Source organism: Piliocolobus tephrosceles, chromosome 7, assembly GCF_002776525.5.
Source record: "Piliocolobus tephrosceles isolate RC106 chromosome 7, ASM277652v3, whole genome shotgun sequence".
Lineage (NCBI taxonomy): Eukaryota > Metazoa > Chordata > Mammalia > Primates > Cercopithecidae > Piliocolobus > Piliocolobus tephrosceles.
In genome coordinates this window covers 103,164,829-103,183,293 of record NC_045440.1, presented here as the reverse complement: position 1 = coordinate 103,183,293, position 18,465 = coordinate 103,164,829, and the positions used below count along the sequence as shown (strand labels likewise).

The 18,465-nt window shown below is 35.3% G+C and overlaps 1 protein-coding gene across 1 annotated transcript in view; it reads left to right on the top strand.

Annotated features, from left to right (window-relative positions):
* The window catches only part of LOC113224949 (vacuolar protein sorting-associated protein 13B-like), a 753,925-nt gene that overhangs the window by 523,025 nt on the left and 212,435 nt on the right, over window positions 1–18,465 (top strand). Inside the window, exon 24 of the mRNA XM_026454950.2 lies at window positions 17,418–17,555. Within this exon, the coding sequence (XP_026310735.2) occupies window positions 17,418–17,555 (138 nt within the window). The remainder of the gene's footprint in view (window positions 1–17,417; window positions 17,556–18,465) is intronic.

Here is an 18,465-nt window from a genome sequence, read left to right as displayed (position 1 = left end):
ACTTCCAGCCCAACCTAAGGATACTCTGTATATAACCTCAACCTTTGAAACTGTTAAACTGAGGCAAGCCAGAGTCCACAGTAATAGAAAAGAACTGCCAATGATGGACTTGTTTCCACTTTCCGAAATTGTAAGAGCAGACTGGCTTAAATCTGTTTTATTGATATACTCCCAAATCATGTGTTTATACGTTTTCATCTAAGTCTGTATTCAGCAAAGTTATAAGAGCTCATACCAAAGATAGACTTTTGGATTATAATCAATTCCTAGGTTAAAATAATAGAGCACTTCTTGCTTAAAGGGGGGAAAAAACCTTGTATGTAAACTGACATGGAACCCAATTTTGGTACATGAAGCTAGAGTGGTGGTCATGGGCCAGATTTAGTATAGGGCTTGGGGGTAAATGTAGGAGGAAGAAGACTCACATACCTTCTAAGGAGCATTTTCTGCATAATATTCTCATGGATGCCTTTCCCTACACAGAATGCATCTACTTGGACATTTATATTATCTCAATAGTATGACTCTTGGTTAGTAATAATCAAAAGTTATCAATATGCATGATAATATTTCTTAAAAGTGAACTTAGTGATCTAGGGAAGTTTTTTTCAGAAGACCCAAAGGGAGGCAGGCAATTAAAATACAATGGCTAAAAATGAAATTCAGCTAGCATTTATTGAGTGATCACCCTGTGCCAGGCATTGTACTAACTGCTTTAATGCATTATCTTATTTCATCCTAATGACAACTCTATGGGAAATGTTCTATTCTTAGAGATTAGGAAACTAAGCCTTAGAGAAGTTAAGTAACTTCCCCAAGGTTACAGACCTAGCAGTAAACAGAGCTACAATTCAAAGCTAAGAAGTGTTGGACTCCTGAATCTAGACTCTCAACCTCTATAGGTCACCTGAAAAGAAGGATGTGAATTGGAGGTTCTTGCAGTCAGCCTCTATTGTCCCACTTACCATGCAAATTATTCCTGTCTTAAGTTTTAACTGGTGAATTTGTATGTTAACTGGGTCCATGCTGTGATTACACAGTACTCAGGTATGGAAAACCTGGGTTCAAATTCTGTCACTTATATGTATACCTATATCATTACGCACTTATGAAAATGAAAAGAGATAATTCATGAATAATTCTAAAGTACTTAGCATTGAGCCAGCAGGCGTAGGCCCTCATAAATGTGTGCTGGTACTATTTTAGCTGTCAATATCATATAGTGGAAAGAATACTTAACTAGGAGGCAGAAAACCTGGGATTTTTATTCATGGCCCTGCCATCAATTAGTAAAGTGATCTTAGGCAGTTTACTTCTTTGACTTTCTGTTTTCTTATCTGTAAAATGTGATGATTATAATAGATATCAACAAAATCCATTCCAGTTCTGAAGTTTCATCATTCTGTAATTTGGAATTCTGTAATTTGGCTTTCGCTTCAGGGAGTTGATATCTATAAGGCTCTACAATATCAGGTAGAAATTTATTTTGACTTGTTTTGAAGATGCAGATTTCTTTTGATATTCTAGTGGAGCACTAATTACTTTATTCCGAGTTTTAAATACATAAGTTTTATTAAATGTTAATGAAATTATTTTTCAAAAACTGATCTGGAAATGTGTTTTATATGTGTCCACTTGAATGAATTGTCTAAGTCCCATTACCAATTTGGTTATCCAGAAACACTTTATGTAGCACTTTCTTTCCTGAAAAAAAGCACTGTTCCATAACCAGTGTTTTATGGAAGCCCTGAGATAGTAACCTTATGGATAAGAAAAAAGAGAAAAATAGAAATGGCTATAATGCTAACATTCATGGGGAGGGAAGCAGAGGGAGCAGTAAGTTGGGGGTGGCTAGCTCCATTTCTGCATTATAAAGTGAAGGAGTCATTGCAATGTCTTTAAATTGGAGGGACTAAAGAGATACTACCATGAAGCTAATGTTCTAAGAAACATCCAGGAAAAGTTAAAGGCATCATAGGTTAAAAGTGAAAGAAGTAACATGTCATGTGTTTCCACAGTGTTCATACTTTTCCTCTGGATATTAAAACTCTTTTTGGCTGGGCATACTCTCTCACATTTGTAATCTCAGCACTTTGGGAGGCCAAAGTGGGTGGATCACTTGAGCTCAGGAGTCCCAGACTAGCCTAGACAACATAGTGAGACCCCATCTCTACAAAATTTACAAAAACTTAGCCAGTTGCAGTGGCATGCATCTGTAGTCTGAGCTATCGGGGAGGCTGAGGTGGGAGGATCACCTGAGCCTCCGTGGTCGAGGCTGCAATAAGCCGTGATTGCATCAGTGTACTGCAGCCTGGATGACAGAGTGAGATCCTGTCTCAAACACAAAATAATGTATTCTTTTTTATAAGGTAACTCAAGTGTCAACCAGCCAATAGCCATTTTAGTATATATGTATGATTGTATGATTTGGTTTGGATGTTTATCCCCTCCAAATCTCATCTTGAAATACGACTCTCAGTGTTGGAGGTAAGGCCTGCTGGGTGGTGTTTGGATTATGGGGGCAGATTCCTCACGAATGGCTTAGTACCATCCTTTTAGTGATAAGTGAGTTCTTTCTCTGAGTTCATGAAATATATGGTTGTTTAAAGAATGTGGCACCTCCCCACTACCTTGCTCCCTCTCTCCCCATGTGATACGCTGGCTTTCCCCTTCGCCTTCTGCCCTGATCGTGGCTTCCTGAGGCCTGACCAGAAGCCAAGCAGATGTTAATGCCATGCTTGTACAGCCTGCAGAACCATAATCCAAATATATCTTTTTTCTTTGTAAATCACCATCTCAGGTATTCTTTTATAGTAATGCAAAAATAGCCTAATATAATGCGCATCTCAATAATTGCCCCATTGTCACATTTCAAAAATACCTATGAGGTTGTTATAGAGATATTGGTTTTCTGGGTTGTTTTGAGAGGACAATAACATTTGATTATTTTTAAAAAAATCCTAGCACAATATGGCTTATCATTGTTTATTGTTTTCTATATACGTCATAAACCATTATTATATGTGCTCGTGTTCCTTTATTTGTAAATCATATAGAAGAAAAAGAAAAAGGATTTTGTTTTACTCTTTAAAAAGATTTAATGGCTGGGCGTGGTGGCTCACGCCTGTAATTCCAGCACATTGTGAGGCCGAGGCAGGCAGATCACCTGAGGTCAGGAGTTCGAGACCAGCCTGGCCAACATGGTTAAACCCTGTCTCTACAAAAATATAAAAATTAGCTGGGCATGATGGTGAATGCCTGTAATACCAGGTACTCGGGAGGCTGAGGTGGAAGAATCACTTGAACCTAGGAGGCAGAGGTTGCAGTGAGCCGAGATCACGCCATTGCACTCTAGCCTGGGTGAGACAGCGAGACTCCATCTCAAAAAAAAAAAAAAAAAGTTTTAATAATTTTTTCAAAAAAGGTAAAATCATAGTTCTTATATAAATATAAAAAGATATATGTCAAAGGTTTTATTTAATTAATTATTTATCTTATTAATTTGTATGAATATCACAAAAAAATTCATACACAGGGGACCTACACAGATGACCCTGGTCATCTCAAGGGAGTCATCTCAAGAGATTTTTATTCTGAAATTCATAAGTGTCTTAAAAATTGTCACTCGATCCTGGGTATTATTCATTGTTAAAGCATGGCTCTGGGTGATTCTAGAAAGATGGAAATAGTTTTGACATTGAATTATGAACCCATTTGGTTTAATTTGACATATTCAGGCAACTATGATGAAGAGCCCAAAAGTGAATATTGAAAATCCTTTGAGTGTTGTAGGAATACAGTGTAATATACCAAGGTGACTACTTTAATCAGTCTGGCTTTTAAAATTACATCTTCCCTCCTGTCTTACACAATCAACTTGACTTATTACTTCAGAAGAACCTTTTATTCCTATTGTGCTTTCATTTATACACCAGACATATTTTGGAAATATTCATTCGTTCACTGAATGTGAGCACCTGCTGCTTGTCAGACATGTGCAAGACTCTGAGAAACCAGTAATAAGACTCAGTTTCTGCCTTCATGCACCTAACTTCATGTGATAACCATACTTATTATGATTAATTATGAAGGTTTAGCAGAATAAAGATCTTCATGCCATGGAGGGTTGTGAAACACTTAAATTAGTTAAATAAAGCCTATGACCTTTATTTAACTTCCAGAGAAGCAATTTAGAAAAGCTAGTATCAGTTGTATATGGTTTAAGAAAAACTGTTTGGATACATCTTTAAAGTTACTGATTTTTTAACTAGTTGTATATTCAGCTCTAGCTGCAATTCAGAATATTTTTAAATATTTTAATTTATGAATTTGCCTTTTGTCTATATTTCTTTGCAATATGTTTTAGTCGTTGCTCTGGGGTTGCCAGTATGCATGTCTAATCATTCACACTCTATTTTAGAGGTAATATTTGATCACTTAAAGGAAGATAGGAGAGCTTTACAACTACATAGGTTCCTTTACTGTCTTCCATTTATGTTATAATTCTCATAAATATTACATCTATATATTCAAAACCCTACCAGATAAGATTTTGATCTTTGTTTCAATAGTCTTACATATTTTAAAGAACTGAAGAGGGGGAAAGTGGTCTTTTATATTCCCAGCCATTTACCATTTTCAGTGCTATTCCCTTATCCTCAGAGCTCAAAGTTTCCCTCTGGTACATTTTTCCTCAGCATTAGGAACCTCCTTTTGAATTTCTTTTAGAGCAGAGCTGCTAGCAATAAACACTGTTTTCCTTCATCTGCGAGTATCTTTTTTTTTCCTCATTCCTAAAGGATATTTTTGCTGGATGTAAAATTCTGGGTTGACATTTCTGCTAGCACTTTAGAGATAGTATTTCATGTTCTTCTATCCCCTGTAGTTTCTGATGAGGAATCCGTGTTCATTCCAATTATTGTTTCCATATTTGTAATGTGTTGTTTTTCTCTAGCTGTTTTCAAGACACCTGCTCATCTTTAGTTTTCTGTAGGTTGATTCTTGTGTGTCTGGGCTTGGTTTCTTTGATTCTGTCCTGTGTGGGGTTCTCTGATCTTCTTGACTGTAAATTTATGGGTATATTGTTTTGGTTTTGTCTACCAAATTTGAGAACTTTTGGCCCTTATTTCTTCAAATAGTCTTTCTGCACCAATCTCTTTCTCTTCTCCTTTTGGAATTCAAGTGTTAAGCTTTTTAATATTGTCCTACAGATCTCTAAGACTCTCATTTTTTTTCTTTTTTTTCCCCACTCTTTAGATTGGATCATTTCTATTAAATTTTTCACTTCTAAAATTTCCATTTGGTTCTTTTTTGTAGTTTGTATTTCTCTGTTAAGAACTTATATTTCAATTCATTTCAGGTGTGTTTACCTTTACCTCATGAAATACAGTTGTAACAGCTGCTTAAAGTCTTAAATGCTTGTGTCACTGCTACCACTGTAACACTCCCCTCAACACACACACACACACACACACACCACACATTGGATATTGGGTCCACCCTCAGTGCAAAGCCAGGAGAGAGAGAGAAAAAAAAAGAAAAGAAAAGAAAAAGCAACAAGATTTCCCCTACACTCTTGAAACCACAGGGGCCTTAATTTCCAGACAATGTTTCTGTTGGAGCTTTGGATGTGTCCTTACCTTCACTGTGCACCACAATATAGGGCTCACTCTCAAGTCAAACATAAAAGAAGACACAACAACACAAACTGGGAAATTCATCACCACGTAAGTTACAGCCACAAGTTGGACTTTTCTCCCCAATCTGCATTGTTCCGATTTACTTTTCAGAATTCTCAGGTATTTATTTGCTTTTTGTGTCTTTCACAAGGTTTTTATTTGTAAGCAGCATGAGAGTTAGGCTGCAGTGAGGTTATTCCAGTCTAGGCTGGCACCAGAAATCCTGCCATTTAAAACTAATAATAATGTTTTCTAGTCCATTAGCCAGGACTTGGTTTTCTGGGAAACTTAATAGGGGATTTCCTCTAAAAGTGATACTTTTATATCTTTACATCTTAAGCACAGATCAGCTACATATATCCTAATCAGTAATTACTGCTTTGTCAGCATTAACTTGATTCTTCCCATGTCACCAATAAGCACACACTCAGAGGGCAGCAATGGTGTTCTCTCTCTGCATTCCTTAGGGCTTTCCTTTCGTGTACTATCAAATCAAGTTAGAAGGGGAAAATGCTGTGAGATTCATTGCCCTTCTTGTCAACCTGCCTTTCCCAGAACATGTGACTGATATATATAATTTTAAAATATATGTGTATAAATATATGTGTATACTATGTAGTAATGTCCCTTATTCATAGGGAACATGTTCCAAGATCACCAATGGGGCCTCACATTGTGGATAGTACTGACCTTTATATATACTATTTTTTCCTATAATTACATAACTATGATGAAGTTTAATTTATCCATTTGGCACAGTGAGAGATTGACAACAAAATAATACAATTACAACAATATACTGTAATAAAAGTTATGTGAATGTGGTCTCTCTTTCTCTCTCAAAATATATTTTCAAACCATAGGTAATGGCAGGTAACTGAAACCACGGATAAGAGCAGGAGATTACTGTATAAAACTGGCCCTCAGTAGTCATGGGTTCCACATCTGTGAATTGAGCCAACCATAGATCAAAAGTATTCCAAACAAAATTGCATATTTACAGGACATGTACAGCCTTTTTTTCTTACTATCCTCTAAACAATACAGCATAACAGCTATTTACATAGCACTTATATTGTATTAGGTATTGTAAGTATTCTAGAGATAATTTAAAGTATGTAGTAGGATATAAATAGGCTATAATGCAAATACCAGGTCATTTTATATCAGGGACTGGGGTATCTGTAGAGTGTAGTATCCACAGGAGGTCTTGGAACCAGTCCTCTGTGAACAAGAGATGACTTTAAACATATATATTTAAAAAACTATTTGAGATACTTCTCAGGATAAATAAGTGGAATCTATACCTATATCTACATCTGTTTTACAAAGCTAAAGCAAAAGTAAAATTATGACAATTACTTATAATTTTGAAAGCCCTATTAATAGGGTATAATTCACATTCTACATAATTGACTGATCCTAAATTATGCTGACTAAATCTTTAAGCTATACATAGCAATATGCTTTTCATCCTTAATTTAAAAACAGATTATTTAAAGACTAAATTATCAACTTGAATTTTTATGAATATCAATGTTAATAATCTACTTCAAATGATTTTCCAAGTAGATAATAAGTCTTTGAGTTAACTTCTTTTTAAAAATATTAGAGTAATGTGGCAATGGGCTTTTCCATGCCCTTCCCACCTGGAGCAACCTCTAACAGAAACGAGATCTTCTGCCAGCACCTTTATACATAGCAGCTGTATTATTGGCAGTTCTCATTTAAATAAAGATGTATGTAGTTGTTTTTAACATAATCGTATTAGTTGTGTTTATAAATATTTAAAAATTGGTATTTGTTTTGTTTAAGGTAATGAAGTCCAGATTTGAAATTGCCTCATATCTTGACTATGCAGCCCAAGGCAGCCTCAAAAAGTCATTTTTCTTCTTGTTTGTTTGGGGCTTTTTTGTTTGTTTTTGAAGAAATGACTGTGCCATCTGGTCAATTGTGAAGGGGCTGAACAACTCTGAGGGAATTTAACTAACTCCTTAGTGCAATATCTTGTTACCCATTAATGTGTGCTAGGACCTAACAAAGAAACCAACTAAAAACAGTTACTTCTGCCATCTTGCAACTTATTTACCTGATTGTAACTTTTCAAACAGCAACTAGACTAAAATACAGAAGTTAAAGTTTATTGGAATATATCACACTGAAAAAGTAGGTCATAACACACTTCTATGTAAGATACTGTAATGTTTAAGATAGGTTATCTAATATGGAACAGTTTCTGCATTTTGAAGTTTTATAAATGCCAAAGGTCCAATGAAGAGTCAAACTTGAAATATGGAGTCCTATGAGAGCTCAGGATTAGACCTCTCAGTACTAAATTTTAATCCTGATTCTACTCCTTACAGCTGTGTGACCTTAAGCAAGTTATTTAACCTCTTTATGCCTCAGTTTCCTTATCTATGATATGAGATTAATACTGGTAGCAGCCTCCTAGGGTTGCTATTGGGATTAAAAAATGTATGTGAAGTTCTTAGCTAAGTGTATGGCACAAGGCTCAATGACTATTAATAAATATTGTTGCTTTTGTCATCATTGTTAATATCTTTAAGTGTTTTTTTTAAAGTAGTGGTTGTAAATGGCAAGAAAATGCACATCATTTCTATGTAATTCTAGCTATTGCGGTTTGAAAATTTTCAGTTACAGTAATTGAGGGGTTTTTTTTATCCTTTCATGAATAGGACTGTAGAAATGTGCCAAAGACATTTGAGTAAACGAACAGTTGAAAAATCATAAAATGTCTTCTTACACCTCATAAATCATATCTTGATTTCATTTAGTTGTTGTGACTTTAAGAAAAAGATTGAATTATATGCCTCTTTAGAATTAAAGGTTTTGTTAATATGCCTGGAAAGGCTTAGAATTAACCTGTGACTTTAATGTCATAATGATCACACTCTGAACATTTATCTGGAAATTTAGCTGCCGGGAATATTGCTTGCTGGCTAATAATATGAACTAAAATTATTACTTTGACAGGAATTAGCAAGTTAGTAGATCTCTTAAATGAGAGGCATTCTAGTGTATCACTCAGAGAGAAAGGTGATGAGAAGGTTAAATAAGAAATGACACAACCAGCTGAGGGAAATAATATTATATGAGGAAAGGTATTAGAACAGAAATCAGAAATCTTGACTTTTAGCCTTGGTTCTAATGCCAGAGCTATTTGATGCAAATAGCTAAATTTCTTGGTGCTTTAGTTTTCTAATCTCTAAAATGGTTTAATAATACCTGCTCTTAGTCAATTATTGGTTAAATCTGAGTTTCAAGTGAGATGCTATTTATGAAATTACATGGAAATATGAAACATCATTCAAACATAAGTTGGGACTTCAGTGATTATTACTATTAAAAGGGAAACTTTCATTTTAAACATAAGGAAAAGATTAGTGCCCTGGCCTTTGTGACTCCCATTGTAATCATCAACATTAACTTAAAACAAATGAAAATGGGGGGAATCATTTAAAGGCAGTGATTAGCTTTAATGTTACAAAACCCAACTTTGTTTAGAGCAGAAGAGAGGTTTACAGTTGGGATTAGGTTGGATATGTGACTTGGACATGTGACTGCATTTTTTTTTTTCACTGAATAGCACCTTGTGCTTACTTGTGCTGAATTTTAATCAATGTTGGCCTGTAAAATACCTGAAACCCACATTAGAATTTAATATGAAACACCAAATATTAATAAGAAAGAGATCAAGGACAACACAGAGCAGTATAGAATATGAATTAAAAGAAATTCATTGAATTGATATTTCACATATTATCTGTTGGTTAGCATCATTAAGTATAAAGAATACACTGCCTTCTAGCAAGATATGAAAGACTTGGTTCTAAAAGTAAGAGCCAGTGAACATTGATGGTCAAACATTCCAGCAACCAATTTAATCCCTTCCTTTTCCTGTTCCTACAGGCTGCAGACCTGGGGTTTCAAACCAGGAAATCTCTTGCCTTTCCCATCACATCTTACGAGGTGCAGTGTAGATGCAGAATCATAGAGCATGTGAAACAGTTCTTATAGAATTAGCCAAATGCCTGGATATCCACAGGGAAATGGTGGCACTTACCTTGCATCCAGAGCAATTTGGAACTGGTTTCTTGGTTGATTTTTGCTATCCTCACATTGAATTATTATGATGTTTAATGGATCTAGGTTCCTTCACAATTTAACTTGCAGGCTTTATAGGGGCTTCATGGACTAGTTTTGCTTTTGTGGCTACATAAGAAAAAGAAAAAATTAGCCATTTAAGCTATAGATCAAAAAGTAAATATAGAAAATATATTTTCTCAAAGTAATTATAGAAAAATGTATGAAACGCAATAAGCTTGTAGCTTGCCTTTTATATGTCCAGTGGTCAAGAGGTGACTGTTCTAATAATGACCTCTTATTGCAGGGGATTACACTTGAAGCCATGAGCATAGCCAAAACCAATCACAACTTTGGCCTCTGACAGAGGCTGCTTGGGAGCTTTAATAACATCAGTTTCATAGATAGACACAAATAAATGTATCATACTACAAATAAATGTAGTATAATAGGACTTTCCAAAATGTTGTCCTTTAAATTCTCTCTGTAAGTTCTATTAAGAAACACCTTTATTTGTTCTTGGCTGGGGATAAAAGGATTAAGCCAGGAAAAAAAAAAAAAAAAAAAAAAAAAGCTCTCTAGAAACAACTTGTCTCAATAAATTGAGACACAGGAAGGGAGAATAAGGAATCTCTAAGCACTCACCTGCAACCCTAACTCCTCTTTAGGTGTTCCCTCCTACCCTACTGGCTAGCTGCTTGATCGTCCTTAAAACAGAAAGCTCTTTGAAATAGAAGTTCTGTCTGTTTGTTTGTTTGTTTGTTTGTTTGTTTGTTTTGAGACAGAGTCTGGCTCTGTCACCCAGGCTGGAGTGCAGTGGCAGGATCTTGGCTCACTGCAGCCCCCGCCTGCCGGGTTCACGCCATTCTCCTGACTCAGCCTGCCAAGTAGCTGGGACTACAGGTGCCCGCCTCTACACCAGCTAATTTTTTTTTTTAATACTTTTAGTAGAGATGGGGTTTCACCGTGTTAGCCTCCTGACCTCATGATCCACCCGCCTCGGCCTCCCAAAGTGCTGGGATTACAGGCATGAGCCACTGCACCCAGCCTGAAATAGAAGTTCTGGTGTTTACTTGTAAATTATTTTAAAGTCTCATTTCAGTCCCTTCTTTGTATAAAAGTTGATACACCCAGACACCTTTGGAAAAGGAATCAGCACTCTAACTTCTAGTTTAGAAAATGGAAAGCAGTCTGTTTCGGCTTGCAGATTATTTACTTCCTCGATACAATACTGAATACATAATGAAGTCCAATACATTGGATACTTCTAAGTGTTATCCACCAGAGACAAAGAGTTTTGCTACTTTTTACAATATGAATAAAGACCCCTGAATCTTAAAAAGCGAAGTGTCATAAAAATCTGTTTATTTCCTTTGGGAGGCCGAGACGGGCGGATCACAAGGTCAGGAGATCGAGACCATCCTGGCTAACCCGGTGAAACCCCGTCTCTACTAAAAAATACAAAAAACTAGCCGGGCGAGGTGGCAGGTGCCTGTAGTCCCAGCTACTCGGGAGGCTGAGGCAGGAGAAAGGCGTAAACCCGGGAGGCGGAGCTTGCAGTGAGCTGAGATCCGCCACATCACTCCAGCCTGGGCGACAGAGCGAGACTCTGTCTCAAAAAAAAAAAAAAAAATCTGTTTATTTCAAAGTAAAATATCTATTATAATAGAGGAGTAGAGTGAGACTTTTAGATCAACATCATTTTCTTCTTTATTCTCCCTTGTCTTCTTCTTTGTGTCCATAAACTGCTGTTGTGTTAAGCACTCTCTTGGCTGTGGCAGTTGCTGCTATTTCGCATTTCACTGGTGGGAAGGCATAGGGAGTCCTGAGGAGGTGGGTTGGAATTGATGGAATCAGTGGGCCCGGTTAGTGATTTGAAGTGACAGCCAGTCTTTGCCTGCTTCCTAGGCTTCCAAACCAAGGTGTCTCCATCCTTCCCATCCTCTGCCCCAGCTGGCCTTGTCAGATGCTTTTCCTCACTGTACTGTCGCCTACCTGCTTTCAGGTACTATTGGATTCTAAGCATAAAAGGTTAAAAAGAAGAAGAAGAAAAGTGAGTTCAATTTCAGAGTTTCATTTTGAGTTGGCTGCACTGAATCATGTTGTAGTTTACACAATTCAAGTGGTAACCAAAGACATGCGTAACTCTGTGAATGTTTGCTAGGGGTTAAAAGAAATAGTGAGCGGCACTTCAAAAGACCACTTTTATCAGATTTACTGGAAGCCCTGACAAACAAGTGAAATGAAGGTTTTTTTCTGAAGAAGAGCAAATCTACAAACACAAAGAATACAGTCTTAATCGAGTCTTCATGAAAGTCTTGATTCATCTGGGAACTGAATTGGGGCTTTCTGAATCTTTAGGTATTCCTTATGACATAATATGATGAGATGTGGGGCAGGGGATTAGGATTTTTTGGTTTTGTTTTTCTTTAAGACCTGGTCAACCCAGAAGAAAAACAATTATTACAGCTTTGTCAATACAAATGCCTTATTAAAGTGAGATCGAACTCACTCTGAACCAAATTTATGGCTGTGGGAACCAAATTTATAAACAGAATAAATTTATGTTTGTCATTTATTCTGACATATTCCTACCTTCTGTTACTCCTCATAAGATAAGACTTTCTCCTGTTTCTTTGGCTTAGGGACAGCAGTGTAAATGTGCTCATCAACATCAGCAGGAGTTTATTATTTTTGAGAGATTCCTATGACTTGAATAAATCCAGAAGAGATCTGAAAGCTTCCAATATGAAATAGTTATCTGTTTGTCATTTCATGTACATTATATTCTTAGGCTCCTTTAATCTTAGTTTATCTGGTACATTCCCCAGTGTGTTGACCCTGAAGAATGTGTAATATGAATCCTATATTCTAGACCTGATGATGGAATTAAGGAGAAGTTAAATTGAGGACAGGACAGGAAGACTAGGAGTCATGCCCCTCATCTTCTAGCCATTAGACCATAAGGGACTAAAGGGTGACTTTCGAACTCAAGCTGTTTCTCTGGAATTCTGACACACCTTTCTGCTACTACAGCTGCTTTCAGAGTTTCATTTTGAGCTGGCTGCACTGAGTCATGTTTTGTATGATTCAAATGATAAACAAAAGCATACTTCCCTCTATCGATGTTAATGACTATGGGCATATCCGAAGTAGAGAGTTTAGCAAAAACCGGGAAAGGAACCACCAGACCTGTCCTGAATTCAATTTTCATTAACCATGCAACCTGTATTTTTCTGGATGTTCCTAATTTTGGTTATTCTGTTTTATCAACCCTGTAAATTCAGGCATACTTTAAAAACCAGGTATACTAATATTTTATTGGGAAATAGTCATTTTGGATTCCTTGGATGGATTTCCTAGACTTTTACAGTTGCTTTAATTTCTAATTTCTGTTGTGCTTTCTGCTATTACCAGTTGATTTATTGTGTTTCCTATTAAGTCATCTCCCCTGTAATTGTGCAGGGTAGACTCCTAAGTTTGGTGCCAGATGGTCAGGTCCTCTAACTTGTGCCAAAAGAGAGGCAACTGCATAAAACCCACTTCACTTACTTGGAAAACTCTTATCTACATTATCAGACTTTGCTATTCCCCCAGTTTATACCTTCAGAGAAGGGCATCAAATACCCACTGAAGTTTTTCTTTTTCCCTTTAATTTTTATAAATGCTTGGTAAATAGTGCTATTTTGTCTTTAAGTCCTGAATAATTTATATGTCAGCATATGTTTAGGATCATCCTAGAGATGATCATTCAACAGTACTTTAAAAACGTGCGTATGTGTGTATGTATGCAGATAGATTTTTTTACATTTGAATTTACTAAATCTGTGTCCTATTTCTTTATTCATTGATCAATACATTTTTAAGCTCTTCTCTTTCAGTGTATGAGAGTCACACCATTCTCTTTATCAGCAGCATAGTATTCTATGCAGTATTTATAGTGCATTCATAATTTATTTTATATTTATCTATAGATAGATATTTAGTTTAACATTTCCCAAATTGTTAATATTTCAAATGATGTTGCAGTCAACTTCTTTGGACACTTACTTATATATTCTTAAGTGTTTCTTTAAGGTACAGCCCTACAGATGGCCTTTCTGATTCCAAGGACATGTACATTTATAATTTTGATAAACATTCATTGTCAGGCTTCTCCTCTGCTCATGCAAAAATACTGCATGTATACCCCTATCAACCATCCATGGGAGAATTTGTTTCTTCTCCTTCTCCCCCAATATAAGATATTATCAATTCTTTACATTTATGCTAATCTGATGGATGAAAAATTGTATTTCTTGTTTTAATTTGTATACCCCCGATTAAGAGTGAAGCTGAGCAGAGTTTTCCTATTTTTCATAAGGCAGTGCTCTCCAAGAGGATTCCACAGCTAAAGGTAAAAACAAAAGCTTAAAAATGCTTTAAGAAACCAGGAACATATATAATTACCTAGGAATAAATTCATAAAGTAAAAGTTAACAGATTTTTTTACCATATGTGTTTAAAAAGTATGCATGCAAAAAGCATCAGAATACAGTTAAATGACTGCCTCTTCACATGAGGAAGGCTTTGCTAAATAAGGCAAACAAAACACTAATACTCAAAATATATAAGGAGCTCCTACAAATCAGTAAGAAAAAGAACTCAAGAGAAAAATGTGTAAATAAATTCTTTGTAGATGAGGAATCCTGAATGGCCAATGAATGAAAATGCTTAACCTGCTTGCTTTTTTCCCCCTATTAACAATATAAAATAACTGTCTTATGTCAACCATATAGATCTTCTTGATTCTCTTAAATAATTATACAGATTATTTATTTATTTATTTAAACATTAATCTGTTGCTGGATATGTAGGTTGTTTTCTATTTTTCCTATGGTAATTCTCCAGTATGTTTATTTACACACTTCTTATTTGGATTAAATTCCTACACATTAATTTCCTAGGTCAAGTGATACCCACATTTAAAATCTGTTATGTATTATAAAATACTCTCCAGAAAGGAATTAATGAGAGTGGACCTCTCATCACAAACTACCAATACAGGCATTATCAGGTGTTTTTTTTTTTTTTTTTTTTTTTCTTGTTGTTGTTTTTGTTTTTGTTTTTATTTGAGACAGGATCACACTCTGTCACTCAGGCTGGAGTGCAGTGGCACAGTCACAGCTCACTGCAGCCTCAACCTCCCAGGCTCTGGTGATCCTTCCACTTTATCCTCTCAAGTAGCTGCTACTACGGGGACTACAGGCATGGGCATGGACCACCACTCCCAGCTAAATTTTTTTGTATTTTGTTGTAAAACTGGGGTTGCACCACGTCACCCAGGCTGATCTCAAACTCCTGGGTTCAAGCAATCTGCTCACCTTGGCCTTCCAAAGTGCTAGGATTACAGACCCATTGTCAGTTTTTTTAGTCTTAGCCTGTCTGATAGGTGAAAATTTCTACCTTATTTGAAAATATTTGTTTCTTTAATTATTAAGATTTAGTATCTTTTAATGTTTGTATTTTTTATGTTTGTATGCCATTTGATTTTGTTTACTGTTTTGTTTAGTAATTTTCATTTATTGCTTGTTCTATCCACTGGTTTTTCTGTTGGTACCTACATTGAATATGTGAACTCTTTATATATTAATGGTATCCCTTTTCTTTTACTATCACCTATGTTACAACTTCATCTTTTTGTCATTTGACTTTTTACTCTGTTCTTGGTGTTCTTTGACAAAAGTTTTGTGTGGTCATATATGTCAGCCTTATGTTTTTTAGTTTTGGTGTCTTATTGTTATTATTGTTGATATACAATAGGATAGTTAATGCACATTCCCTCAGTATGCATTATTTTGCTACTTGGAATCTTTATTTCTAGAAAAATGTAGAAAGTTGATTAAATATGCCACAAGGATAACAATTCTCAGCACCATGTAAGTTTGAATATGCAGTTACTGTAACTTGTTTTACTTATCCTAAGTCTTACTTGCCAGTTTTTATACATCATATTAATATTTCTACATCAATTTAATCATCTCTGTTCATTATTGTGTTATTTATATCACTTAAGATCTGTGTTTTCTGTTAGATCATTGTTTTACCTGCACATTGTATTCTCTTCAAAATGATGAGTTATGTCTCCTTGTTTAGATCTATATGGTACTACTTACCTGATAAGAACCACTTTTGATGATAGCTGCAGTGGTGGGACCCAAAATAGATGCACAGGTCCTAGCAGGTTACATAGCTCCTACAAACTGATTCTAGATCCTACCAGCAACAGACTTTTTAATCATCCTTTCACCAGACTTGACCATTATATATACAAAAGAGAGAATAGCACAGTGTTACTATGCAATGGATCTACTATGCATATTCTCACTGCTTTAAAATTCTCACTGCTTTAAAAATCACTGATGATATAAAAAGAGAAGAGTGCACTAGCTTAGTGTTTGATCTTGGCCACATAGATCTAACATCATGATCAAGTGCTTTCAGCATTTTCTTTGAAATCACATAAGGTTCATATGTGCCAAATTTCATAAGGATCACATGATAAGGTCAAGAAATACAAATTCCAAAGCAGAATTTATATGCCCACTTCACATATGACAGCGATACTAAATAACCATATGTTGAATATAATACACTGTATGTAAATGCTATTCTTGAAAGCAATCCAATCAATAAAGCCTAAAATAAATAATACTTTAATAACACATTTCAAATAGACTGAAAATTGAATAGATGGACTCTATGGCAAGAACATCCCTATAAAACTGACATTCGGAGACCATTAAAACACAGAGAGTAAAACAATCATGAAACTAAAGAAAAACTGTGAATATTTAGAAGTTTTTTAAAAGCGTACTACACTGTATGCCAAGATACAGCAGTCGTTTTTATTTAAAGAGCTATTTCAATAAAAGCTGTGGATTCCTAAGTATTAAAAAGCAAATTCAGTTTGCCACAACCAATAACCAAAAATACTTTTAAAAAAATATACAATATTACCCAGATTTTAAAAATACATAGTATTAAACAGAAAAAAAAGTCAAAACAGAAAAAGCTCATTTTCATTATAATTAGGATTATTAAGAGACTGACCAATTTTATCATTGAAGAAGGTTATAGGAAAGCTACTGAGGTTAACTCAAAGGCCTAGCAGTAAAAAGTGATTGTAATGTCAGTAAAACTCTGAAACAGATCAAGTAGCCCCTAAGTAGTACCAATCTACGGTATCTTTGAAAATGTATATGCTTTTTTTTAAGCTGACAAAATTACCCTTTTTTCCTTTCATTTGTTTTTAATATCACGTTTTAAAGAATAACCAACTATTAAACTGTTAACAGCAGCTCAGAATACAGAAACTTTACCTTCCCTCATTCATAATATGAATTCAGATTTGAACATCTTTTTTTCCGCTTTGTCCTAGTTCTGGAAAACATGGTTTTGTCATCCCACGTTGTACAGTGATAGTTTATCTTTTTCAACAAGAGTGCTTATTTATATGTACAAACAAATGAAACAATGAAGCTTGCATACAATTATTTAACCAGTTTTTCTCTCATTTATTAACTCAAACTCATACATGAAAATGAGATGTTTGTGATGTGATTGATGTTTTTCATTTCAATTTTGTCACTTTAGATCCTGGGAAGACTCTGCCTGAAGCCCTTGATTATTGCACTGTTTGGCTACAGACAGTGCCTGGAGAAATAGACAGCAAAAGTGGTATTCCACCTTCCTTTATAACACTGCAGATTAAAGACTTTCTGAATGGACCAGGTAAGAAAGTCATAAAATTTCCATGTGTGTACATTGTTTATGTGACTATATTAATATGTATATCGGATCTGTTAGTAATCTTGACATTCCATGCAAAAAATGAATAGTTCACTTTTTCCCAGAGGTGTATGCTTTTCAGGCTGCCCATTTTAGAGATCAACAGGCAAATATAAATATGCATTAAGAATTACCTTCAATCTGACAAGAAGGTAGTTATCAATTAAAGAGCAGTTGACTGGAAGCCAAAGCCCCAATATTTTATTTCTACCTTTTCTATTAATTAACTGTATGATCTTAAGTGATTGATCTAATCTTCTGTACTTCACTTTTCTTACCTGTATATGAAGAGGATAGACTGGATGGATGAATGGAAGGAAACATGATATATATACATAAGACAGTATACATAGATAGTTTAGATTTGATAGTTAGATGTACCTGTTTCACATGCTTAGCAAAGTGCTTGAGACATAGTAACTACTCAGTTTTAGATACAGATATCAAAATTTTTTGAGAGCTAATTATGTCCCAGGCACTATGCATTTTAGGAGTATGCACTATAGTTATTCCTATTTTATGAATAAGGAAGCTAAGACTTAGAAAAGTGAAGTAAATTGCCTAAGGTCATAGTGACAGAGGAGCCATTCAAACCTAAGTTTTTATGACTCCAAAGACTAGAGCTTAACTTCTATACTACACTAATTTGGGCATAACTAAAGATTTTGTCTTTATTCCTCGATCTTCCTCCTCTGACTTTTCTTCCTTCATCTCATGTTCTTCCCCCTCTTCTGTTATTTCTCCCTTACGTCCATATAGTCTTAGCTATGTATTTAACAAAAATTATTGCATTTCACTTTTTGTTTTGTTATTTTATACTTACAGTGCTTCAGAGTGTTACCCACGAAATGAG